Source organism: Verticillium dahliae, genomic scaffold (genome assembly GCF_000150675.1).
Source record: "Verticillium dahliae VdLs.17 supercont1.18 genomic scaffold, whole genome shotgun sequence".
NCBI classification, from domain to species: domain Eukaryota; kingdom Fungi; phylum Ascomycota; class Sordariomycetes; order Glomerellales; family Plectosphaerellaceae; genus Verticillium; species Verticillium dahliae.
The window spans coordinates 20,590-44,555 of record NW_009276923.1 but is presented as its reverse complement, the minus strand read 5'-3'; the positions used below and the strand labels follow the sequence as shown (position 1 = coordinate 44,555).

The 23,966-nt window shown below is 54.6% G+C and overlaps 10 protein-coding genes across 10 annotated transcripts; 6 read left to right on the top strand and 4 right to left on the bottom strand.

Moving 5' to 3' along the window:
• Positions 1 to 118: 118 nt before the first annotated feature.
• On the bottom strand, positions 119 to 1,755 carry VDAG_07776 (uncharacterized protein; the record flags this gene model as incomplete). The annotated part of the gene is made up of 4 exons (XM_009652542.1): positions 119 to 1,013; positions 1,266 to 1,390; positions 1,514 to 1,601; positions 1,667 to 1,755. The coding sequence occupies 4 exons, from the start codon at positions 1,753 to 1,755 to the stop codon at positions 119 to 121; spliced, it is 1,197 nt and encodes a 398-aa protein (XP_009650837.1).
• Positions 1,756 to 2,394: 639 nt separating this feature from the next.
• Positions 2,395 to 4,459, bottom strand: VDAG_07775 (choline dehydrogenase; the record flags this gene model as incomplete). The annotated part of the gene is made up of 2 exons (XM_009652541.1): positions 2,395 to 3,868; positions 3,930 to 4,459. The coding sequence occupies 2 exons, from the start codon at positions 4,457 to 4,459 to the stop codon at positions 2,395 to 2,397; spliced, it is 2,004 nt and encodes a 667-aa protein (XP_009650836.1).
• A 528-nt stretch (positions 4,460 to 4,987) lies between these two features.
• On the top strand, positions 4,988 to 5,390 carry VDAG_07774 (uncharacterized protein; the record flags this gene model as incomplete). Its single annotated transcript, XM_009652540.1, has 2 exons — positions 4,988 to 5,251; positions 5,313 to 5,390. 2 exons carry the CDS (start codon positions 4,988 to 4,990, stop codon positions 5,388 to 5,390), a joined length of 342 nt encoding a protein of 113 aa, XP_009650835.1.
• A 1,044-nt stretch (positions 5,391 to 6,434) lies between these two features.
• On the top strand, positions 6,435 to 8,474 carry VDAG_07773 (polyamine transporter 4; the record flags this gene model as incomplete). The annotated part of the gene is made up of 5 exons (XM_009652539.1): positions 6,435 to 6,497; positions 6,889 to 7,058; positions 7,111 to 7,494; positions 7,543 to 8,294; positions 8,341 to 8,474. 5 exons carry the CDS (start codon positions 6,435 to 6,437, stop codon positions 8,472 to 8,474), a joined length of 1,503 nt encoding a protein of 500 aa, XP_009650834.1.
• Positions 8,475 to 8,795: 321 nt separating this feature from the next.
• VDAG_07772 (uncharacterized protein) lies at positions 8,796 to 9,431 on the bottom strand (the record flags this gene model as incomplete). The annotated part of the gene is made up of 1 exon (XM_009652538.1): positions 8,796 to 9,431. The coding sequence occupies one exon, from the start codon at positions 9,429 to 9,431 to the stop codon at positions 8,796 to 8,798; it is 636 nt and encodes a 211-aa protein (XP_009650833.1).
• An 846-nt stretch (positions 9,432 to 10,277) lies between these two features.
• Positions 10,278 to 11,788, bottom strand: VDAG_07771 (oxidoreductase). The gene is made up of 3 exons (XM_009652537.1): positions 11,669 to 11,788; positions 11,347 to 11,576; positions 10,278 to 11,239 (listed from the first exon to the last, which is right to left on the bottom strand). Exons 1-3 carry the CDS (start codon positions 11,704 to 11,706, stop codon positions 10,611 to 10,613), a joined length of 897 nt encoding a protein of 298 aa, XP_009650832.1. The 5' UTR covers positions 11,707 to 11,788; the 3' UTR covers positions 10,278 to 10,610.
• An 868-nt stretch (positions 11,789 to 12,656) lies between these two features.
• Positions 12,657 to 13,624, top strand: VDAG_07770 (uncharacterized protein; the record flags this gene model as incomplete). Its single annotated transcript, XM_009652536.1, has 2 exons — positions 12,657 to 12,767; positions 12,864 to 13,624. The coding sequence occupies 2 exons, from the start codon at positions 12,657 to 12,659 to the stop codon at positions 13,155 to 13,157; spliced, it is 405 nt and encodes a 134-aa protein (XP_009650831.1). The 3' UTR covers positions 13,158 to 13,624.
• Positions 13,625 to 14,794: 1,170 nt separating this feature from the next.
• On the top strand, positions 14,795 to 15,768 carry VDAG_07769 (phytanoyl-CoA dioxygenase family protein; the record flags this gene model as incomplete). The annotated part of the gene is made up of 2 exons (XM_009652535.1): positions 14,795 to 15,277; positions 15,340 to 15,768. 2 exons carry the CDS (start codon positions 14,795 to 14,797, stop codon positions 15,766 to 15,768), a joined length of 912 nt encoding a protein of 303 aa, XP_009650830.1.
• Positions 15,769 to 19,091: 3,323 nt separating this feature from the next.
• VDAG_07768 (pectate lyase D) lies at positions 19,092 to 19,907 on the top strand (the record flags this gene model as incomplete). Its single annotated transcript, XM_009652534.1, has 3 exons — positions 19,092 to 19,290; positions 19,349 to 19,746; positions 19,800 to 19,907. 3 exons carry the CDS (start codon positions 19,092 to 19,094, stop codon positions 19,905 to 19,907), a joined length of 705 nt encoding a protein of 234 aa, XP_009650829.1.
• A 762-nt stretch (positions 19,908 to 20,669) lies between these two features.
• VDAG_07767 (dihydroflavonol-4-reductase) lies at positions 20,670 to 21,731 on the top strand (the record flags this gene model as incomplete). Its single annotated transcript, XM_009652533.1, has 1 exon — positions 20,670 to 21,731. The coding sequence occupies one exon, from the start codon at positions 20,670 to 20,672 to the stop codon at positions 21,729 to 21,731; it is 1,062 nt and encodes a 353-aa protein (XP_009650828.1).
• Positions 21,732 to 23,966: the final 2,235 nt, after the last annotated feature.

Genomic DNA, 23,966 nt, shown 5'->3' with positions numbered 1-23,966 from the left:
GGACGGGTCCCCCTCGGACAGGGAAGCGCTAGGAGATCCAAGCTACGTCGGCGCCGCCAGCGTTCCACCGGACCGTGACATGAAGGTGCTGTGGCGAAGAATCTGGTGACCTAGATTATCACACGCTCGACCTTTCTGGGTGTCCCTCTGGTAACTGTACGATCAGCCCCGCGAGTACTGGCTGGAGAGCCCTGCCAATCGCAGGGTTCGCATTGCGAATACGCGCCCTGAGCTCAACAACTTTTGCTCCGAGTTCAGCAGTCTCGTCGTCCTCATCGTCCTCGTCGTCATCTTCGTCATCTTTATTTGCCTCATCCACGGCCTCCCGCTCCAGCCCATCTCCAAACGCCGCAGCAAAGGCATCCGCCATACCTAAATCCTTGATCGCAAACACGCATTCCTCAATGCCGTTCCACATCTCCACAGCCCTTCTACCCTTGGAGTCAGTTCGGGGCAACAACACCTTGCGCCATGCCGCGGCCACCTCGCCAACCGGATTTCCGTATGCACCGCATCCCCACGCGCCGAGGACAATCTTCTTGACGCCCTTGTCCTGGCAAATGCGCATGACCATTCGCATCTTGGACACTGCCAATTCCCGGTCCTTGGCATTGACGTATCGTCCCCAGCCCTTTTCGTCGTCCCGCTCAACCTCAGGGTTCCGCAGCATGGCTGCCGTGATGCAGTCTACGAACCAGCGGTTGCGCTTCTCGAGTACTTCATCACCGCCGTTGGCATCCCGAAACACCATGACATCGGGTGTATAGATGGCCCCAAGTTCGGGCAGCCGGTAATACTCGTCTTTCAGCGACGGCAACAGCGTGGTGCGCATGCACAGCGACTCCTCCTGGCTGCTGGCGCCATTCAGGAACCCACCGCCAGGGTGTAGCGGAGAGGCCATGTTGAGGACCGCCACGCGGACAGAGGCCTCTGCGTCGACAAGCGCCCGGGCAGCTTCGAGCGTATCTGCGGATCGGAGTCTGAGACGAAGAGCATGGGGCTCCCGGCGTCCTCTAGCGTAGCACGGATGTAGTTGAGTGGACTAGACCTCATGCCGTTCCTTGAATGCGGATGGGGAGTAATGACACCAACAAATTCGTCTCGATACGGATCGTTGGCGTTGATGTCTCGTCCAAGCAGCTGATGTAGCGATTCCCTGGTATCCGCTCCTCCCAAGGAATCCGAAAAGTAGCCAGCCAGCAAGAGTGGTTAGGTCGCACCGATTAAGGGCCCAATCATATCGAGCTTGGGAGGTGTCGAGATACCCGGTGAACCCGTGGGATGGATCGCTGCCATTGCGAATGTAGTTGCACCTCTCGAGTCGGACGAAATGCTTCCGCATGTTTTCGACGGACCAGCCATCATCGCCAGTAGGTGCAGCAATGTCTTCCTAATCGGTGTCGGCTGGTAACGCAAGGGAGGCGGAATTGTGCATGGTGCAATCGCCAATGGGTCCCGCACGTGGATAGTAGATACCAAGACGCTTGGCACCTTTGGGAGGTTCCATGCCCACGGAAAGCTCGCTGTTGGTCTGCTGCCAGGTTGTGAACTCGTACTGAGAGTCGACCTCAGGCGTGTCTCGAGAGACGGAAAAGTCCCACCTCGTAAGGGGGTCGTTGAAAGCAGGTGTGTTATTGCACACCATGTAGGAGTTTTCGTTGCGAACTGGTCGTCACCTGCGTCGACAAGCAAGACTGGGTGGCCGCTGCGAGCGAGGTTCGCAGCCAGCGGCCCTTGACCAGGACCCAAGCCCATGGCAATGTACTCATCTGTCTTTGTGTCGTTGTTCTGGAAGGCCTGAGAAGCGACCGATAAGACAAGTCAAGCGATCCAGAGGTTCTTGGTGCTCTGCATCGAGCAATAATGGCCAGAAACGCTGGTTTCTGGCCAGAAGCGGATGGGGCCCGTGTGTCGGACTTCGCCTCCGTCGCTGTCTTACTTATACTGATTTCAAGCTTATGAAATAGAATGCTCGACCTTGACGACAGACTATAATAGAGCTCGGACTTGCCAAGACTCCTTTGCCCGTTCCGTTGATTGACACTGTACCCTGAGAAAACCAAACCACGTGTGGTCGGGCAAGGACGCGTCGTAGCCGGAGGGCACTGACACCCCGTTCTCATTCACGCCACGGACACACAGCTTACGACACTTACCAATAGCATAAGCCAACAGATCACACGCCGCAGGGACGGGTCGATCATCATTAGCATTGCGGGGAACACACACATGCTTGAGGCCTCGGATAAGACAAAATGCTCAAGCCCGTGCTCGGATTTAAGTATCTAAATCCACTGCTATACACAGCTCCCTATTCTTTGCATACCCCAAAACCGAAATAGTCGTAGGAGGGACTCTGGCGCAGTAGCAGTGGACAGCGCAAGTTGAATACATTTAACGACCCCCAATGATATCCTCTGCTGCCTTCTCACTCAACATGTAAGTTCCAAGGACCGGGAACGCTCCAGGAGACCTCGGGAAAGCACTGGCATCGACAACCCGCAGACTGGACACACCGCGGACACGGAACTTGGAGTCCAGAACAGCATTCTTGTCAGACTTGGGGCCGATGGGGCAGGTACCGATCACGTGGTGACCGAAAATATTCTCGCGAATGAAGTCTTCGTCGCTGTTAGCCACGGAGCAGCTTCCATCGGCACCAACAGTGCCTGAGCAGGGAGGCCAGGTGATATTGTACGGAGCAAATGGCGCTTGCACACGGCTGAAAGCACGGCGACCCCAAGCAAGGAACTCCTTGATGGCGGCAATGTCGTTGTCGGCGCCTGTGCCATTGAAGTGTCGGAAGTTAATCTCAGGCGTCACAGTCGGGTCGGCAGAACGCAGCTTGAGGTATCCAGCCGTGCTGTTGCCGTGGATGTGGACGCTGTTCATGCCCCAGGTCGTCGGAGGGTCGTCCCAGTTCTGTCCCGTGTTCCTAGGCCAGAAGCCACGGAAACCAAAGGGTCCGGTGAAGATGGCAATGTCGCGTTCGTCGTTGGGGGTGTGGTTGGTCTTAAGGAAAGCCAGCTGGGTCAGGCTGGGCTGAACATACGGTCCCTGGCCCTGGTGATAAAGCTCAAGACAGGGGTCGCCAGGAGCTCCGAAGGTGCACTGAGACCGAGGACCGCCAGGGGCGGCGTCAAAGTTGAATGCCTGGGCACCGTGTCCAATGAGGGCAATCTCGTTGTGGTCTTGCATGTTGCGACCGACGCCTGGTCGATCGGCGACGACTGGGATGTTCAGGGCCTTGAGATCGGCAGCCGGTCCGACGCCGCTGAGGAGCAACAGTTGAGGCGATCCGAATGAGCCGCCACTAATAATCACCTCCTTGCGAGCAAAGACCTGGCGCACCGTCTTCTTGACCTTGGGATCGTACCGAAGGTCACCCTGGAAGGCGCTCTTGCCGTCGAGGTACTCGACACCTACGGCACGAGGCAGCGAGTTTCCTCGGGCCTTGTTGAAGAGCACCTTGGTCGCAAAGGAGTTGAGACGGACTTCCAGAGGAAATCGCTTCTTGCCGTGCTTGTTAACTGCCCGCACGGTATCCAGCACTCGGTTTCTCGAGCTGTAGCGCGCCCAGGTAGCATTGGCATGCTGCGGGTTTCCCACGAGACCAGTGATCTGATCCCGGTCAGGGTTCAGAGTTTGGTTGGGGTCGATGTTCAGGATGTTCTTCAGGTCTTCGGGATCCTGGCCTGCTTCTTCGGCCATGGCCTTTAGGGCCGCAGTCGCCTGCGGCGAAGAAAGCAAAACGGTCCCGTTGCCCAGAATGGTTTCAAAGTAGCCATCGAAGCCGTGGCCTGGGGTACCACGAGGGAGGTATTGGTTCCTTTCCAGCTTAATAAACAAGTCTCCCATATGAGCGGCGCTAGTTTTGATGCATTAGCTGATGTGTTCCGAACAGACAACAAGAGGCGGGAGCAGCTTACCTCCACGAGTCATCGCCTGTGAGATCCTTGATATAATTCCAGTCGCTGTTGGCAGGCTGTACAGTCAAGGCAGAGTTGACAATGGATGATCCTCCTAGTGTAGCGCCACGGGGGTACTGAATGCCGACAATCTCTGCTCCCAGAGGCGCAGTGCTACCAGGACCAACCCAGAGGTTCCCGTTGGGAAGCCTCCAGGTGAGATGCTGGTTCTTCTTCGTCAGTTCGATGTCGTCGTAATGACGAACCCAGTAGGTCCATGTCAAGGCAGTGGTGTCCGCAGTGTTCGTCAATGCAATGGCGTTGGTAATCTCGGAAGTACTGGCGTCATCGCCAGCCTCAAGCAACAGAGTCTTAAAGCCAGCTCGGGCGAGATTGGCGGCCAAGGGACCGCCTCCAGGACCGGAGCCGACGACCACATAGTCGTACGTGTCAACCGAGTTGGCGGCTGCCGGATTGGCAAAGATGGTGCTGGCGACAAGCAGGATGCTGCCGAGGCTACGAGGCGCCTCCTTGAGGTTTAGAAACCGCATGACTCGGTAGCGAAGCAACTGATGCTGATGGTTACAAGAGAGAGTGCTGGAGAATGCCTTGAAGACAAAGCCGTATGAGATGGGAAGTGCAAGTTGGAAACAGACAGACGAAGCATGCCCTTATATATTCAGCCGATGAGTGAGGTCCTGGCGTTGTTGGTCATATCGACTCTTCTCTGACTACCTCGACGCAATGACTCTGACTCTCACTCTCTTGAACCCTTGTCGCTTTGCTGCACCGCGTCTGCTGCCATTTTGGCCGTGAATATGATAATTTACAGCCGGATGACCAAGCAGATTGATGTTGAACAGAAGTCTACGTCGAAACCCAGACCCTGAGTGCATTACAAGTGCCGCCGTGGAAGCAACCAAACTTCCATGAGGTCCCTTACGTTAGATTATCATCTAGCTTGAATCAGGGTTAGCTCAAAATGAGGATCATGAGTGGACCAGGTGACGCCCCCCGCATCTTTAAATGTTTGTGGATTGAGGCGCCCGAAAGGGAAAAAATGTCATCCAGCGGTCCAAATGGCATCCAAGGTCATTCTTTTCGGCCCACTGATCGCTGCGTTGAACACCGTTTATGATCGAGAACGAAGACAAATATTCGGAAGCCACGGCTTGGGCTTTTGTCAGATTCGTCAGCGTATGAGTAGGACAGTCGCAGGTCACGCTGGCAAACCCTTCTCAATAGCCGACCAGACTCGAGCACCCCCGCAGCGCCCCGGCCCCCCTCGTCAACGAGGTGTTGGGCGAGATCATACGATCATCCTAGCCGATCGGCGACCGCAGGTAAGGAGTTTCCTTGAAGCGAGTGTGAATGCCGTGGCATCGCATGATGGTCGCTTCGCAGAGGGGCCGGGGTTCGACAACGGCTGCTGGCGGTGTTCTGGTGCTCGAGGGTCAGGCGGGGGCAGCGTCTTCGGAGTAGACTCCAGAGCCGAAGCTTTCTACATAATAGTTGAATGCCAGCGTCTGCATCGCCTGGTTTCAGACAGAACACATCACCAGCAAAAGTTACGATCTCTGCAAAGTGCGCAAAGGTATCTGAGAAGCATGAAAGGGAGGGGCGCTTGCACAACGCGCTGTCTTTGCATCTTCACGCTTTCCGCCCACAGACCTACCCATGGCCAAAGCTAAGCAGCACATTTCGTATTCCAAATGTTTAACACTGTTTTGCGAAATCGTCATGGTTTTGAAACTGAGGTTGACGGTTTTGTTAACTTTGAGAGCACCAGGAGGACCACCTGCGGGGTTTCAGCGGGTCCATTGAGTAGTGCCTTCTCAGCTAAGGCCAGTCAGAGTCTCAGGTAGAGTCTTAGACATTGCGTGCTACTACCTAGGTATCTAGTCAAGGTAGACACCTGGCAAGTGGGTGATGTTAAAAACGCAGACGTGACAGAAAGGTAGTTATACTAGTCTGCAGGCCCCATATACCTAGGTAGAAGTTTACCCCAGGAATCCAGCCTTGCATTCACAGCACATGCCACGCAGTTGCAGGCCAAAGTTTCCAGACCCCTGTCAGGTATCTTTTATGGCACGTGCGGTCCTGTGGGGCTGGCAGGCACTTCGGCGATTTTCGATGATGTCCTGGCTTGCTTATAATTGTTGGTGGTATTCACTTGGGGCTTCCAGTGGCATTCACCTGATGCCAGGTGGCCTGTGCCCTGGCACCTCCCATAGCTTAGGTAGTTCCAGGCACCCTCCTGCCCTAGAGAATAGCTTCCCAAAAATACACACCTTTCTTCTCAGACCCTTGACCTCCAACAGGTTATGCGCCCTTTTGCGCACCGCGCAGTATCGTTGATATCACGATTTTTATATCGTTATCAACAGCTTCATTTCCTCTATTCAATGGTATTACTATCGTTCATTTTGAGCAAGGTTTGGTGGAAAACTCTACCTTAAACCACTCCTTCACGACAAACGTCATTCCTGCCAAAACGGCCCAACTGCTCGACGATATCAAGCCACAATGGCTCGTCCTCAGCTCTACACCCAAATCGACCTGTTGGAGGTCAAGGGTCTGAGAAGAAAGGTGTGTATTTTTGGGAAGCTATTCTCTAGGGCAGGAGGGTGCCTGGAACTAAGCTATGGGAGGTGCCAGGCACAGGCCACCTGGCATCAGGTGAATGCCACTGGAAGCCCCAAGTGAATACCACCAACAATAATAAGTTAGGTAGATAAGTGTAAAGGCAGCATGACCCATGGCCAATGCTCTTGGCTGTCTGGTCACGTGCTGCTCCGTCCGATTACTGAACAACCGAAATGCTTCCTCGGTGTTCAGTAATCGGGGCCGCCAGGTCTGTAATTGCACCATCAGGTCAGTAATCGGGCTGCCAGGTTGCCGACGTCCAAAACATCAATGGCCATGTCTTCAAGCCATATCTTCTGCTTATCCCCTACTATGGATGCCTCTACGCCTTCAGCGCCATACGCCCACCACCCGACGAAGCATGGATGAGCCGAACAACACGGAAAAAGATGTCGCCTCGCCGCCGCCGGAGACCTGGGAGCAGGACTCGCAAAACCCCTTGAATTGGCCGTCGCGCGAGAAGTTCAAGAACACGTTCATCGCCTCAATATCAGCATTCACAGCGTAAGAACATGGCCCTCAAAACCATGCAGCCGCTGACATTTGTACCATGTAGCTCCGTCGGTACGTCGCTTCCCAGCTCAGCCACCTATCAGTACCAGGAAGAGTTTGGAGTCAACGTCATGCAATCCATTCTTCCACTCTCCATGTACGTCTTTGCACTCGGACTTGGACCGGTCCTCGGCGGCCCTTTGTCGGAGACCGTTGGACGACATCCAATCTACGCCGGGAGCATGTTCTTCGGTGCCCTCTTCACCGTCGGCGCAGGCCTGACGCATAACTTTGGCGCCCTGTGTTTCCTCCGATTCATGGCCGGCTTTTCCTTTTCTCCGAGCTTGGCAGTGGGCGCCGGTACAATCAGCGACATGTTCCACCCGGCCCAACGCGGGCTGCCGTCGACGCTCTTCATCCTGATGCCGTTTCTGGGCCCTGGCTTTGGGTACGTCTGCCAGCCACCATCATTTGTCCCCAATAGCTGACGTGAAAGACCCGTCATCGGTTCATTCGTAGTCGTGCGCAAGGGATGGCGCTGGACCCAGTGGACCTTGGTATTCTTCGCCACTGCTTCGCTGCTGGTCTCTCTGGCAGGCAAAGAGACCTATCGTCCTATTCTCGAACGACGCCGGGCCAAGAGGCTTGGCCATCCAACAGGGGACAAGACACCCCTCGGCAGCCATATTCTCATGTTTCTACGCATAGCTCTGGTGCGGCCTCTGCACATGCTGTTCACGGAGCCCATCATCACCTTTGTCGCGCTCTACGTCGCTTGCGAGTTTGCCACACTTTTCGCCTTCTTCGCAGGTGTGCCCTATGTCTTCAGGAGGGTGCATGGGTTCTCAATTGAGCAGTCCGGGCTCGTCTTCATCTCCATTGTCATTGGCTGCTTGCTCGGCGCAGTTACCATCATCGTGCTCACTGTCGTATCCTATCTTCCTCGGGCAAAGCAGCTGCATCCTGAGCGGGTGCCCCCCGAATATCGCCTGATCCCGGCCATGTTTGGCTCAATCGGCCTGCCCATCAGCTTGTTCATGTTTGGATGGACCGCCCGGGACGACATAAGCTGGGCCGTGCCCGCCTTTGCCATTATCATCTTTGCATGGGGCAATCTTTGCATTTTCGTGTCGACCATTCAATACACCGTCGACACGTATACCGGCGCAAACGTGGCCAGCGGAGCAAGTGCCAACGGGTTTGCCCGCTACACCCTGGCAGGGGTTCTGCCGTTGTTCACGGTCCAGAGTACGTACAGGCAGCAAAATGCATGTTCTTGGCTGACCGTGTGTAGTGTATCGCTCGCTGGGTATCCCTTGGGCTGCCAGCTTGCTCGCATTTGTCTCCCTGGCCCTCGCTCCGGTTCCGTGGGTCTTGTTCAAATGGGGGCACATCATTCGGAAGAAGAGTCGATACGAGACGGCATGAATGGCAGGTTACGAAGGTGGACTTGGAGGCCTCGGTGCAAAGCCGTACGGCAACACGCAGCACCATCCACCTTTTGCGAGAAGAGCTCCTGAGGATGGATATGGAGTAGGCAACATTGCCTTGGTGGTGTCCTGCACAGTGTCAGTGACTCACTCCTGTTATCCATCAAAGGTAGGGATCCCGAGTGTCACGCGGCATTTCCAATGTTCACAAGAGACATGATTAGAGCACGAGATCAGAGACGAATGCATTGAAGTTGGGCGAGCAAAGGCCTGTCTGGCTAGTCAACGCAGTCCGAGAAACCATGAAGATGCCGGCGCTCTATTTGGCGGAAGACACTCCAATGAACCTTGGCGAGCTCTGCCCAGTTGCGGCAACCCATGTCCCCACCCGCACAACCCTTCCACCTCTGTTATATCTATTGATCGAATCGGTAGAGAGGTCCCTGACATCGGTGTCGCCGACAAAGGCTCCAAAGAAGTTATCCGTGTACACGCGGAAGCCACATTCTCCGCAACCGACCAAGTTAAACCAGCCATTGTTTGGCTTGTCGTCACGGCCGAAAGCCCATCTACCTCGGAGCTGGTCTCTTGCGTAGTCCCGCACACAGATGCAGTGGTCCGTCAGCGGCGGTCCGTTTGACGTCTCGTCTCGAAAGCTTGCAGCACCGCAGGCGTCAACACCGTTGGGCCAATGCTCCCACTGCCAGCGACGGACAAGGTTGCTGTCGTCATTTGCACCAGTAGGCTGAACGTCCTCCGGGCTCTGCATCTTGGCAACCCAGACGGTGTACGTGTTTCCGTCTGAAGCGGTGAAGTTGTGGAGGTCGACGCTGTTCACATCCACAGAGGCTGGGAGGGGGACAACATCTCCGTCCGGCACCTGGGGTGGTAGTGCCGAAGCTGTCGCAAAAGACGAAGCCCCGAGAGTCAACGCCAAGAGTGCATGGGCAAACATGGTTGAAGGGGTGCGTATGGTCGATGTTGATGTTGGAATGGGTAGCGGTGGTGTCGAGGCGCAAGTCGAGATGAGGAGGCTGGATGACTCGTCTTCTCAACCATATCAACGTTGTGGCAGCTGCGTTTATAGGCGTCCTGCGCGCGAGAGCCGAACTCGTCAAGTATCACTGTATCGACATTGGCAAACCCTTGATGCGTTTCGGGGTTGGATGCTCGGTCCGTCTGCACGCTCAACTTCCTCATTCTCATCCCGTCCGGAGTGGGTCGCATGAGCCGGATGTCTAGTAAACAGTATGTGCGCTGCAGGCGCGCGCATTTCTTCCTCCGGCAGACTGCTGCGCCGTACACAGCTTCAAGTCCAGCATTGTCGATTGGAAGGATTAAAACTGATAGTATTCTTAGAGATACAAGGGAATCTGCAGAGCAAATCCTTCGCGATGGAGACGATTGATTCTGTCTGGCGGTCGCAACGGCGACCTCTTTAAAGGGAAGGTGAAATGAGAGTTCATGAACCCCTCATTTGAGGATAACCCTGGAATCTCCATGTGCAGGGGGACATACTAAGCGACAACACATGTCAAACCACACGTTATGACTCTGAAGGGGTCTTGTGGCAAGACACTACTCTTTATAATGGATGCAAGGTAGAATTTAGATTGATCAGCTAGTACAAGGATGTTCCATCCTCGTATACTCGTGTGCCCTAGCCTTGTTGCTCAGTGGCGCCACCATGTCGGAGTGGCGTACTACGTGTCACTTGGTGATCCTGGATCACTGTGGCGCCGATTCTGATCCACGACGTGGCTTATCAACACGTAGGGCGCCCATTTCATCGCTGGCTTTCGAAGACGCGGGTCATAACCCTGGAAGCCTCGATCCGGCGACGCGTTTGAATCGGCGTGTGACCCGAGAGGCTACCTCTCTTGATGCGAATGCACTAACATCCCACACAAGTCTTCTGATTCAAAACACTACTACGTACTTCAGACGCCAGCATTGACGAAGCAGTTGTCTATATTCTTTCTTCATTGACTACATCCTAGCAAATCGTACACCGCCTCGTTCCTCATCGCCGGAACAGATAAACATGACCAAGACTCGCCTGCGTGGATGAAGCCGACTCCTTCAATCTAGTCTGGCAAGGACGAACAAGAGAAAAAATGCTCAGCAAGACTTGTCACTCTTTTGAGACCAGCTTCTGGCCTCGTTCGAGGATTTTGCTCACAATTTCCTTATCGCTAAGGCCGACAGTGCCCTTTATAGAACTATCAAACGACTTATGGGGCGCGAAGGCGTTGAGGAACCAGCATAGAAAGGCGTTAGTACCCTTCCAGATGTAGTTTGAGTTACTGCCGACGACCTGAGGGACGACGCTAGCAGCGAACTCTTGCGGGGTGACAGAGGTCTTGGCGTGATTTGCGGTGCGCTCCTTGACCTTGGCCTCCAGGTCGGCATAAATACTCTCGGGGCCGAAGTTGATGTTGTCGGTCAACATGAGACCAGTCGACACCTCGCCCATGTAGAGCGTCACGACGCGAATGCCGAGGGGTTCGAGCTCTAACCTCAACGTATCCGAATAGCTAGCCACAGCGGCTTTTGTAGCATTATAAGCAGCCGTAAATGGCATAGGGATACGGGCGAGGATAGACGCCACGTTAACGATAGTCGGTGCGCGGCTTGAGCTAGCTGCTGCCTTGAGAAGTAGGGGTGTAAAGACGGAAACCGAGTCGAAGAGGCCAAACACATTAGTATCGAACATCTTTTTAACGCGAATAGGGTCTTGCTCAATAGCCGGTGCCTCGTATACTAAATGCGCCAATTAGTGCATTTCCTTCCTGGAGCGCGGGAGCAGGAGTAGCCCAGTTCACAAGAAAACTCTCAGGCCACCGATAGCTACAAGGAATACGACTTACGGGTACCGGCGTTATTGAAGAGGATGTCAAGCTTGCCGCCAGTCCGGTTCGCGATCTCATCTCTCAAGGTTACAAGACTCTCGAAATCCGTTACATCGAGGGTCAAGGTCTCGATGCCGTTCTCCGTCAGATTAGTAAGAGTCCTCAGGGAACGGGCCGTCGCAAAGACTCGGTAGCCCTTCTTTGCAAACTCGAGGGCCAGGGCGTTGCCGGATCCGCCTTGGGAGGCTCTGTTAGACACGCGCGTCAGTAGGCTATTAAGAAGGAAAGACTAGTAGATAATGCAACAGCAAATGAGTGAATTCTCTATTTTGACACATACCCGGTAATGAGGACCGTGGGCTTATTGTGTGAAGCCATGGTGGGTGACTTGATGTGGTGAGGCGTGGAGGTTTAGGAAACTCGTTTAAGTGAATCAGAAGAATGCGAATGAAAATGATGTATCAAGGACCATGTGGAACAGACAGAACTCTTATAAGGAAAATAGAGTTCATCCCTCGCTATCGTGTGAAAACTTTCTCATCCTCTTTACCAAGCCCAGGCAAGCAGAGTTTGCGTAGTGCGCCAATGAGGAGAGACAAATGCCGGACGGACACAAGCCGCAACCATCAGCCGCAATTATCAGCCGCAACCATCAGTCATGGGCTGAATAATCGACATAGTGTGTCCAGGATAACGGCATTCATAATTCCCCGACCCCCGCGTTTGACCTTGAACCCAACGCGGAAGGCGTGCCGAGCTTGGCGAACCACTAGCACGCGATGACGGAACGGAAGATGGTTGCGCCGCCAGCAAACAAAATCTCCGGTGGTAATTAATCAGCCTCTTGGACCTGGACCTGCACCTCGGCAAATAGTTACCCACTCAGTCGGCTCAATTACGAGCCGTTAGGTATGCCATCCATCGATGCCAGTATCATCAAACTCAAAGCATTGCAGTGACGCCGTGTCAGTGCTGCAAGGGCGCTGCCGGTTGAGATTCAGTGTCGCACACCACGTGACTGCTCTTGACGTCACCCGCTGCGACTTGCATATCAGGTCTTGCCGTCCACCACGAAGACACTTTTGAGCCCGGCCAACGTCGACTTATCGACATCATCTTTGCCCCACCCCCACGGTCTCCAGCATTGGCTACGATTGACTGATAGTGTGAGGTTGCCGAGATTGGTAGCTACGCTACTCAGCTGTGGAAAATTGGTGACTGCGGCACCTTCGCTGACCTTCAAGGTTGATGCTGACCTCGCCTGGCATGTGCCCGCCCATGCCTGCAACGCCGACGCGCCTGTCTCCGATGTCTGTGCCGTGGCCGCCATGCTCGCCCTCAACCCCCGATATGGCCCTTCAGCGACAAGGGCCCCCGAATTCCTGATCGTACAGGAGGTTCTTGTCTATGACGGGCCCGCCGCCGCAGGCCTCTTCAATGTCCAGATTGCCAACACCACTGCTTACGGTTGTGACCACGGCTTCTTCCCACCCTTTTGACCTCGGTTAGGGAGTCCGCACTGATGTCTCGACCAGCGGAGTGACATGGTGGCTCAGAACATTGTCGAGACCTATCCTCGCATCGACGAGGCCGTCGGCTGCCTGTCGACGGCCCCTCCCCCGACATCTGCGATTACGTCCAACGAACGCCAACGAAGACCAACAGTATGGTCATCGACGTCTTGCCTCAAGGATACTCCGAAGTCCGCGGATCCCATACCCATTCTCACTCTTTTACAGATCCCGCAAGTATACCTAGTGGGACATGATGACTTTGCACGGAGAGGCCAGAAAATTCCAAAGTTACAAGTCGAGCCAGCCTGGGTGTAAAAAGACTAGATGACTAGTACTACAAGCCGTCGCTCTTGCAACGGAAATTCTTTGGTACATACAGCTCAAGGTTTTCTCTTATGAAAGAAAGATGCCGCAGCTAAAGGGACGGCTGACGTCCATAGGAAATATGTGCTTTGAACCCAGTGTCATGGAGTAAAAGCAGGAATTGTTGATCTTTCGGGACGAGGCGCCAGAATGGCGATGTCATGAAGGACCTCTGCGTCTGCCGAGCACGCCAAGCAGAAACCAATGGCTCATGCTTCCGAAGGCGCCTCAATGCCATCAACCAGAGCTACCGCGACTAAAGCCTGCGACTCCCTACCTGCTGGAACTGGAGATGCCGGGGCATGCTTCTCTGGACACCCACGGAGATGGTATTCTCTAGGGCGAATTACACACAGTCCAGGGGACCTTGAGAATTTGGACTCACGAGATCACGCCCCTGGCCGACCGGCTCCGTGCGTCAGCTCGGCTCGTCACGTCAATCTGGCCATCTCCGGGCCCCGCCTGGCACACCCAATTGCTTCGCTTCTGGAACATTACATAGAGTGAACCATGCTTAGCGACAGATGATTGGAACGTCGGTCGAGACCGCACAAGAGGAACCTTCCAACGTGGTGTTCCGAACGGGCAGCTCCACCATGACATGCCATCACGACTGCGGACATGGTAAGCGAAGGCAGCAGATTGATACAGGCGTCCCGCACCCAAGAGACCAAGACGTGTGGACCAGACCCCTCCACATGGCTCGCCATTCTTCGCCACAAGTGCCCGTCGAGGATGACTCTCGGTGACGCGCTAAAGAAATCCGGTCAAACTCACGCTCGCGAAGCCGATTTCGACGCCGATCGCAACAGAGAGTCAATTCTCCACACCAAGTGCTCGAGCACCGACTGTCAAATCATGCATCGAAGATCGAATCTGGTCTTCGACGCGAGCATCTACGCCGCATATCACAAATATCGTTTCCTTGGGCCGCTGCTGTTTAAGCCAGCTGCCCGTCACCGGCCTCTTCTTATGGGCATCATTTCGACGCCAGACAGCTCCGACTCTGTATTATGCCAGCGGCCCGTCATGCCTCACAGGGCCTTAGGCATCTCAAGTTTCGATCCCTGCCAACAGCCCTGCCAACAGGAGCACGGGGCCGAATCGGATGACGCGCGCTGCTCGGAACCGGCGTGAGAACGTAGGGATTATCGCCGGGACGCCACGCGGCGGGGCTCGGAGCAAGGCATCAACTCAACCGTAAACCCGGAGTGGGACGAGGAAGCCGAGGCAGCCGGGCTACGGAGGCCCAGTAAGGCATTTCGACAGCCAATTGCTCGGAAAGTCACGAGCGGGGAAACGCACATGCCGGCTGTGAGGTGGGGAAACCTTAAACATACTTCGCCCGCGTCGTACGAGTGCTTTTGGCGCTATGTTACAGTTGCGGGGTGCTTGGGTGCTTGGGACCTACAGAGTGTAACCTCCGTTCTGTGCCTCGGCTTCTTTCTCCAAGGTTGTCAAGATATAGACCAAGAGACGGAGCCGCCCATGGACGGGTTGCATACCCACACGAACGTTGGAGCACCAGCGCGAAACCACAGACCACTTTCTGCCTCAGTCAACCTGCTAGACGCCAATTCGCCTGTAAAATGTCATATCAACCAGAGGAACCACCAAACAACACCATCATCAACGGCCATACCGGCGCCTCCGCCAAGCTTTATCGCACACACCCCGACCCAGAAACGCAAAAGCTCATCGACCACGTTGTCGAAAACGGCTTCGTCGTCATCGAGAACGCCTTTGGGGACGTAGAAATCAATGAGGCCATCGGTGAAGTAGAGCGTCTAAGCGCTTCACCCGAGCTTGGCGGCCCTGCTAGTACTCACGGCCGTAACAACTTTGAGGGTTTCAAGACGAGGCGCATCTACACGCTCATTAACAAGTCCAGGGTCTTTGACAAGTTTGCCATCCATCCCAAAGTCGAGGCCCTTAACAAGTATTTCCTCGACCCCGGATTCCTCCTTAGCAACTTTCAGAGCATCAACATCCAGCCGGGCGAGGAGCCCCAGACGCTCCACCACGACGATGGGTACGCTACTCTACCACGGCCACACAGGCCGCTGGGCTCTGTACGTCCGCTCACACAGATCCGCCTGCGTTCCCCTTCTCATCCTGCTGACTATCAAACCAGGCTATCATGATCGCCCTCGACCCCTACACCTCTACCAACGGCGCGACGGTTGTTGTGCCCAAGTCGCACACGTGGGGCGCCGATCGCATCCCGAGCCGCGCCGAGGCAGTCCCCGTCGTGATGCCCAAGGGCAGCATCGTCTACTTCATCGGCACCCTTTGGCACGGCGGCGGCTGCAACACCTCCGACAGCGACCGTCGCGCCCTGACTGTGCAGTACTGCCAGCCGTGGATCCGCACCATTGAAAATCAGTTCCTCGCCGTTGACTTTGAAAAGCTTCCTGACATTCCCAAGAGGATTGTCGACATGCTTGGGTACCAAGTTGCAGCGCCGTTCATCGGACACGTCGACGGCATGAGCCCCCGGAAGGCTGCAGAGAGGCACCTACAGCGGTGGGGAGCCAGCAGCACTGGTCACAGTAAACTATAATGTGGTTGTCGTACAGTACGCCATACATCACATTTGTGCGTATTTACGAGTTTGGTTCACCGCTAATCAATGCTTATGCCTGCCTTTGATGATTTCCGCGCAAGTTTTCCGTGGTGTATTGATCGAAAGACTACGTCGTGCTGTAGGTTGATCATCGCCGGTCATGGTCTAACAACGCATGGCAGTCCACAGGAGTCTTGCGCTTGTACAGTAGCAAGGCAGCCAGAGCGCCAGAACCACGTAACGGCTTTCCATACATGTCATGGCGGTACCCGACGCGCTAAACTCGCTCAATCTTGATTAAGGGACGCGGCCATCTTTTGGAAAACAAAAAAAAAAGAGTGCTCCTGAATTTTCAACCCCCTGCCAGCCGCTGCTCATGCCGAGAGTTGTTCTTTATTGCACCATATAAACACTTCACTGGGATCCGTGAGTCAGAAACCCCCACTTTGAACGGGCAAACTGCTTTTCGGCGCCGCAAGCCGCAGCCGTAGTGGGAGTGCAAAGTTAGCCTGGATCCTCACTATCTCCAAGTTTACAAGGCTAGCCTCATGTCGTCTCAGGAGACCAATTGCTGAAGCAGCAAGGATTCAACACGAGTCTTTTCACCGTCTCGAGAAGAGGGCCTCTTGAGATGACAGGAGTACCAGCACAAGGGTTTGTGATGTCAGAGCAGGGTGGAAAACGCAGTGCCCTCAGAGGTCCATTGATGGGCGCGCAGTGCCAAGCCACCATTCGTTTGGGAACTATGAGGGTATAGTTCAACTGACCATTGGGTATCGACCTGAGCTGACCATTGGGTCCGCTTTCAAATCGCGCTAGCACTGACCTGACCATTGGGGGGTGCTATGGGGTGCAGTTAAAGTCTCACGTGCCTTGGTTACCTAATATAGCAGAGGCCAGCCAGATTCCACTGAGGCCAGACCACTAAATCCATTACATTCAGACCACTAAATCCATCAAAGGCAGACTACTAAGTCCACTAATTTTTAATTAAAAAAAAATTCTAAGTCGAATCTAAATTGATTATTAAAAAAGAAGTCGATAAATATTAGGTAACACAACTTTATTACATTCACCCTATCCGCCACACCCCAAAGTCAGGTCAGTTCCCAGATAGGCTAGCGTAGATTGAAAGAGGACCCAATGATCAGCTCAGGTCGAGACCCAATGGTCAGTTGAACTATACCCTCGGGAACTATGATTGTTAATTACCAGCTCCAAGCCTGGCGTGTTTATCGGCATCCACAACTTATCGGGTCACGCTTCTCAGGCTTGCAGAGGTTGGACGCGCGCCGGGCCAGTTACCTCTTCTGCTCCCGATCGGCTGACTCAATAGCTGCTGGAGGCCTGGTACTCGGTCAGACCAACTTGGCCTGCCGTTCAAGGAGCCCAGATCGATCCCGAGCCCCAGACTTCTTGCCTACAGACTCGGCGGGCATGGAGACTCTCTGCACCACGATCAAGGGTAGTCCGTCTGCGACACGATCCCGAGCATCTGCGATTGGATGGATTAATTCTGCAGAACTCGAACAACCATGATCAGCAGCTGATCTGATTGATGCAGCACAGAGCACCACGTCGAGGCCCCCTGTCAGAGCGAACGTTCAGATCGAACAACGAGTTCGCTTCACGAACCGAAGCGCCAGGACACGCTGCTCATTCCCCAATCTCAGGTTCGGTGAAGCTGATCGTTAGCGAGGACGACTATTTCTCTGCCCTTGTCGGATATTCGCTCTGCCCGACCAGGGTAAATGCACAGTAGACAAGGGTCAAGTTCCAAACACAACTTCACCACCCAAATTAGCTGGGGCAACTATGTACCTGTCCTCGTCTCTTGTACACTTGAGTCTCTCGAGGAGTCTCTCCTTGAATTCCGAGCTGAAGACCAGCTATAACCAGCTGACAAAGCAACGCAGGCAGCCCCCTAGGGCTCTGCAACCCCCTAAAGCTCTACAGTTGCCCTATCTATTCTGAATTCTCAACACCACTAAATACGCCTATTTGAGCCCTCCAGACATCGCCAACGCCTCATTTTATCGTCAAACGAAGCCTCTCCGATGCCTCCTTCACCGATAGACTCACCGGCCGTCACCGAGGCCGTTACTGAGGGTCCTATCGCCTCCTGCACTGCAGATACGTATGAAGAGCTGCTTAAGACCGTTCGCGACCACTACGCCTGACTTGAAGGTAGGTAGGTACAAGAGACGAGGACAGGTACATAGTTGCTACAGCTAACTCGGGTGATAGAGCTGTGTTTGGGGCTTGATCCCTGTCTAGTGCGTCTGAACCCCTGCCGGGCAGAGCGAATATCCAACAAGGGCAGAGAAAATAGTCGTCCTCATCGTTAGCCTTTATTAGAGGCCCGTCAATGTTTCATCTATTGAGGCGCAGTCTAGCGTATCCCTTGGGCACCTGGGGTAATCCTGGGCTATTCCCACGATGTCTGCTGGCTAGACCCACTAAGAGAAGTACCCCATTCTGTCCATGGCATTGAATGCCTTGGGAGAATGACTAAAACCCTCAGAAAACCTCCTTAGAGTCGACGATTGCTGTGAAGAGCTCGAGAGTTTAAGTTTGCCCTTGTCTTAGCGTCCGATCGAACAAGCAACGCAATCTGGGCCAAGTCCGACTGACACAATCAAAGGAATCACGACGGCTCGAAGAGACGATACCTCTCTGTCGCGAAGCTCTCGTCCTCGAAGAACGATTGGCGCGCCTCGCCTGTATCAGCTGAGGTTGAACGGCCTTCACCTCCGAGCCCGGTTCAGAGAGGTTCGTATGTGTGGCTGACTGCCACCCTTGGCGTCGGATCCGTGTAATCTCAAAAACGACCCTACCCTGGCCACGAGACCCACTACATAAGCATAATTCGAGCGACCCTCGTGCCAAGTCCGATCAGGTTTCAGCGCAAGCTTTTCGGAGAGGGACTACCGCATCTTCGACGTCCGTCCGAGTCTACCGGTGGACTGCATGCCCGAAGATATGCCTGTCATGCTTCTTCTGGTGGGCCAAGGACAGTGAGTCCTTGGTGCCACTGGCCTGCCCTCACCGAATCTCCGAATGAGCGCCCTTGTGCCCAGTGTCTCCGCCATGTTTGTCCGTGGCTTTCCAAGTTGGGGAGCTCATGGAACCGGCCAAGACCCTGGTCCCGGACAAGTCCATCTGCTTCTCTAGATACGGTTATTCTGGAAAGATTGTGGCCAAGTATAAAGGCAATGGCCCGCTACCCCGACATCGCGGAAGGCTCGACTCTATCCGCAACTATTTCATTCATTTTATCTTACACCGACATACCGTTGACCGGTACACATTCTTTCAAAATGCACGCCTCCAGCCTCTTCACTCTCTTCGCGGCCTTGCCCGCCGCCATGGCATGCCTCGGCTACAGCGGTGGCATCCCCAAGGCCACAGGCACCGTCTCTTACAAGTCTGCCTATGTCATCAAGAAGGGCCAGACCTTTGACGGCCAGTGGAAGCGCTACGACCGTGGCGTCAAGTGCTCTGGTCAGAGCGAGGGTGGTGCGTGGCTCCCTCCCTGCTGCGGTGCGACGGCTTGCTAACATCTCGGTGACTCTAGGCGAGAAGGATGCCGTCTTTATCCTCGAGGACGGTGCCACTGTCCGTAACGTCATCATTGGCGCCAACCAGAAGGAGGGTATTCACTGCCGCGGCAGCTGCAACGTCGAGTTTGCCTGGTTTGAGGATGTCTGCGAGGACGCCATCTCGCTGACCGGCTCCGGCACCTCCAACATCATCGGCGGCGGAGCCTACCACGCCGCCGACAAGGTCATCCAGCACAACGGCTGTGGACGTGTGAACATTATCAACTTCTACGCCGAGGACTACGGCAAGGTGTACCGCTCGTGCGGTAACTGCAAGGGCAACAGCAACTGCAAGCGTACCGTCCACATGGAGGGTGTCACGGCCAAGAAGGGCGGTGAGCTCATCGGCATCAACACGAACCTCGGTGACAGGGTATGTTTTGTCGCCCAGGCAGTTCGTTGCGTCGCTGACATGTCATCTTCCAGGCCACCTACTCCAACAACTGCTTCCCCAAGACCCAGTGCCAGGGCTACAACGGCTGCGACAAGGCCAAGACGCCCGGCTGCGAGCCGAAGAAGTCCAAGCTCTGTTAGAAGAGCACAGCCTTGGCATGGACACTCGGTAGCCGAGTACGTCCAGGCGGTATTCTTTCCGTCTCAGGCCGCAGGCGATGCCTGTGTTGAGCATTCGATCCGTACATATTCATTGCTTCCTCGGAGGCTCTTATATATTAAATCATTTTCGTGTCACATGGAGGGCAATTCTTGGTCGTGCTGCCGCCGCTCCTCGGCTGAGTGCCATGGCCGTGAACACACTCGTGATGGGAAGCGTCGTCGTTTGCCGCTGGTAGGTTATGAGCATGTGCTTTGTCTACCGGTGGGCTTGGGTGGACGTATCGACTCGTTCGTTGTAGATGCACGAACGGGAGATTTATAGGTGCCTACCTACTGACATATCAGCGCTGTCTCCGCTCGGGGAGGCCAGAACAGCGCCCCTTCCACCGGCGCGACCAATCAGGGCCCCGTGGCGCGGCGTCGGCCAGTTGCGGGGCTTGAGACCACGGTTGCACAGAAAGGCCGCGCGCAGGGTCTTTCCTCGCTGTAGGCCAGAATTCAGATGCATTCACATCCCCTACCGACCATTGACTGCTGACATCGCCTGTGGAAGACCTCTTCACTCTGCTCATCCCCTCGCTTCGATAATCCTCCATTAGTAAAGGCATTCTCCTCGTCTTAGGAACTCCTCGTTTTCCGCCACTACAGCTTCCCTTGCGTTCTACTTACTGTTTGTTCTGTCACGCCGAATGCATCTCTACTTGAAACCGAAAATAGCGACCAACTCGTAACAGCCAAGTCATGGCTGAGGATAAAAGGGTTCTCGTAACGGGCGGACCTGGCTTTATCGCGCTGCACGTCATCCACAAGCTTCTTGAGAAGAACTACAGGGTACGCACCACTGTTCGCTCCCTCAAGCGCAGCGACGATGTACGCGCCGCCATTCGCTCCGCAGGCGTCCCCGACGTCCAGGTAAACGCCATTGAGTTCACCGAAGTCGACCTTCTCGGCGAGGGAGGCTGGGATGTGGCCTGCGCGGGCGTCGATTACGTTTTGCATGTTGCGTCGCCGTTTCCTGCCGACGAACCAAAAGACGAGAACGACCTGATCAAGCCCGCGCGTGAGGGCACGCTTCGGGCGCTGCGTGCCGCGAAAGAAGCCGGCACCGTAAAGCGCGTCGTGGTAACATCATCAACTGCCTCTATTATGTACGGCCATGGCCCGCGCAGCAAGGATGACCCGTTCACGGAGAAGGACTGGACGGAGCTGGAGAACCCCAAATCGCACGTCGGCGCGTACCCAAAGAGCAAGACGCTCGCGGAGCGTGCAGCCTGGGACTGGGTTGCGAACGAAGGCAAAGGCAGCCTTGAGTTGACGACTGTGAACCCTACCTTGGTGTACTGGCCTTCTCTCGGCAAGGGCGTCAACACCAGTCTCGAAATCCCGCGACGCCTGCTATCTGGGGAGTTGCCCGCCATTCCGAACCTGAATCTCGGCGTCGTCGACGTCCGTGACGTGGCCGACTTGCATGTGCTGGCTCTCGAATCTCCTCAAGCAGCTGGCCAGCGCTACATTGCTATTTCGGACGAGCAGATTGTGTCTATGAAGCAGATGGCGGCGGATCTCAAGCAGGGCCTGCCAGCGGAGGATTCGAAAAAGGTCCCGAGCCTCGTCGCGCCGAATATCTTACTTAAACTCGCAAGCTTCTTCGACAAGGCTATCGCTACTGTCGTGCCGCAGCTTGGTGTTGAGCGGCCCTTGTCGAACGCAAAGGCGCGGGAGGAGTTGGGATGGCGGCCAAGGAGTGCGACGGAGGCGCTGATAGCCAGCGCCAAGAGCCTGAAAGCGAACGGACAGCTCTAAGGTCGTCCTGTTAGGACCTAGCGAGCATTCAGTGAGAATCGGTTGGATTGCTGTTTGCAAGACCAGTCATTCGCATTGCATCGGCCCTCGAGAGTCTCGTTTGTCTGCGTGCAGGTTACACCGATTCGGCAACGTCAAGGTTCGCGGAGCAAGCACTGACAAAGATAGCCTCCCGCAAGTATAATCCGTGGAGGTTACCTAGTTCTGCCCACGCGGCGTACTTCCTTCGTGCTCATGCCGTTTCGAGCGGCACACAACTGGCATGACGTCATGAGCACAATCAATAGTTCAACCTGAACATGGCATGGCGCCTAATTTTTCGGATCGAAAGTCGTAGCGAAAGGATCGTCTTTGCCGTTGTATGATCTTGTAAGCTTCTCATTTTGTGTTAGCCTCGTGGAGTCCTTTTCGAAGGATTGCAGTAATCTTACTTTTGACCAGTGGATGCTTGTCGTTTGGATGCTAGCCTTGGCACACTCCTGCCTCTCGGCTCACCGATCTGGCATCGTGAGCATGTGCGCGCAGCCTTGTAGCGTCAATGACGTAGCGAGGATCGGGATCCCAGCTCTGCTGGAACCCAGTACCACTAACTGGCCGGAATATTTACGTATATAGGTAGCTACGATACGCGATGCATACCGAACAATTGTCGTATCGTCATCCGTTCAAATCACACGATTTCTACTTTCGAGCACCTACTCAGGCAGCATCACCAGCGTTCCGCACACTAAACGACATCAGCACCGGATCGCCCAGCCAGCAGCCATGTCAAAATGCGAAAATAGTTCAGAGGCCTGGGACATAATGTCGTCATCAGGTTACGGCATTCCCACCAGCGTCAACTGGGTAGCGACATTTTACACAAACGAGAGTCTCTACGCTTTGGACGAATGCTGCCCGTCGCCCTACGTTCACCGCATTGGCCTCGAGAGCTGCGTTGTTTGGTGCGAGCTGACGGACGACTATCTGGACCAGTTGAAGTCAAAAGAATCAATCGACACAAAAATATCCACATGCATGGACCAGGCTTCCGCAGGTCGGGAAACACACACCGTGCGCTACAAGACGAGCTCGGCCGCGATGCATGGAGTCTACCCACCCGGTGTGAAAGGACTTTTCCTCGCTTCCTTAGTCATTCTAGCTTTGTGTCAGTAATGGCTTTGCGAGCGTTGATATCGTGGGGGAATATCGAAGTCGCATGGAGAGCATGGTATCGGGGTTGACGATATCTACATCTAATGGCAATATAATTCAACCATTGTTGGGTTGCATCACAAGCACTGAACCTGCTGTCACTGGCGACGATCATGAAGTCGCAAATAAGAACAACGAGGAGATCCTCCTTAGGAGGATTGCCCTGTGTTGCCCTACGAGCAAAGGCGTGTCAGATGTGGGAGACTGCTGAAGTATCTCCGATCTCGTCTCAGCAGCCTGGAGGAGCCGGCGAGCAACCTTGACGATATCTGATTAAGCTACTTGCCTGATCTTGCCACCTATCTCACCGGTTAGAAGTGCTTATTTGGACCCTGGTTTCGTCGTCCATGTTGGGCTCTTGTGCTCTCCGCTGCCCCACGTGGTGTCCTCTCCTGGAAATTTTCGCCGATCGCCGACAATTGATGCTTGTTCTTGGCTACGCCAACGAAAAGCTTGAGCCCAAAACGTTTGGACTGCCATTCGGACTGCTTTTCTGACTCGCCGATGTCAGACTCGTTATGGTCTTGTGCTCTCGAGCTCTTGCTCCGTGTATTGCCCCCCCTTGCGCAGTCATGATCTTGCGCCGATCGGTGGATGCCATTCTTAGCCGGCGTGCTTACCCTTGGGCTCGGCCTCGGTTCGCTTATGGTTCGGACTCGTCGGTCGGATTCGGATTCCTCAGCTCGTCTCCATTCCCCGCGAATTATTCCCTTCTCTTGCGTGTTCGGTGATCTTTCGCTAATCATTTTCATGGGTGTTATTCTCAACCCTGCCCGTATTGTCCTCCTCTTGTGTGAATCGGGTTCTTGTGTCGGATACTTGACTCTTGCATTGGTCTTGTACTCGGCCCTGTCACAAGCAATGTTAGCAGAATTAAAATGCAGCAGGAAGGGGATGCGGCGGTGTTTTGGATATTGTTGATGTGTGTTGATCAGAAAGCCATGCGGGGTAATAATCCAGAAGGAAGGTGCATCGCGTTCGCTCTATCCTAACGTGCACTTCAGGCGGCATCTGCTAAAGCGTAACTCGAGCATCGTCACC

Coding starts and splice junctions, on each gene's coding strand:
- VDAG_07771 (XM_009652537.1), bottom strand. CDS start 11,706: ATGGCTTCACACAATAAGCCCACGGTCCTCATTACCGG. Junction 11,577..11,668: donor CCCACGGTCCTCATTACCGG/GTATGTGTCAAA, acceptor CGTGTCTAACAG/AGCCTCCCAAGGCGGATCCG. Junction 11,240..11,346: donor CTTCAATAACGCCGGTACCC/GTAAGTCGTATT, acceptor TGGCGCATTTAG/TATACGAGGCACCGGCTATT.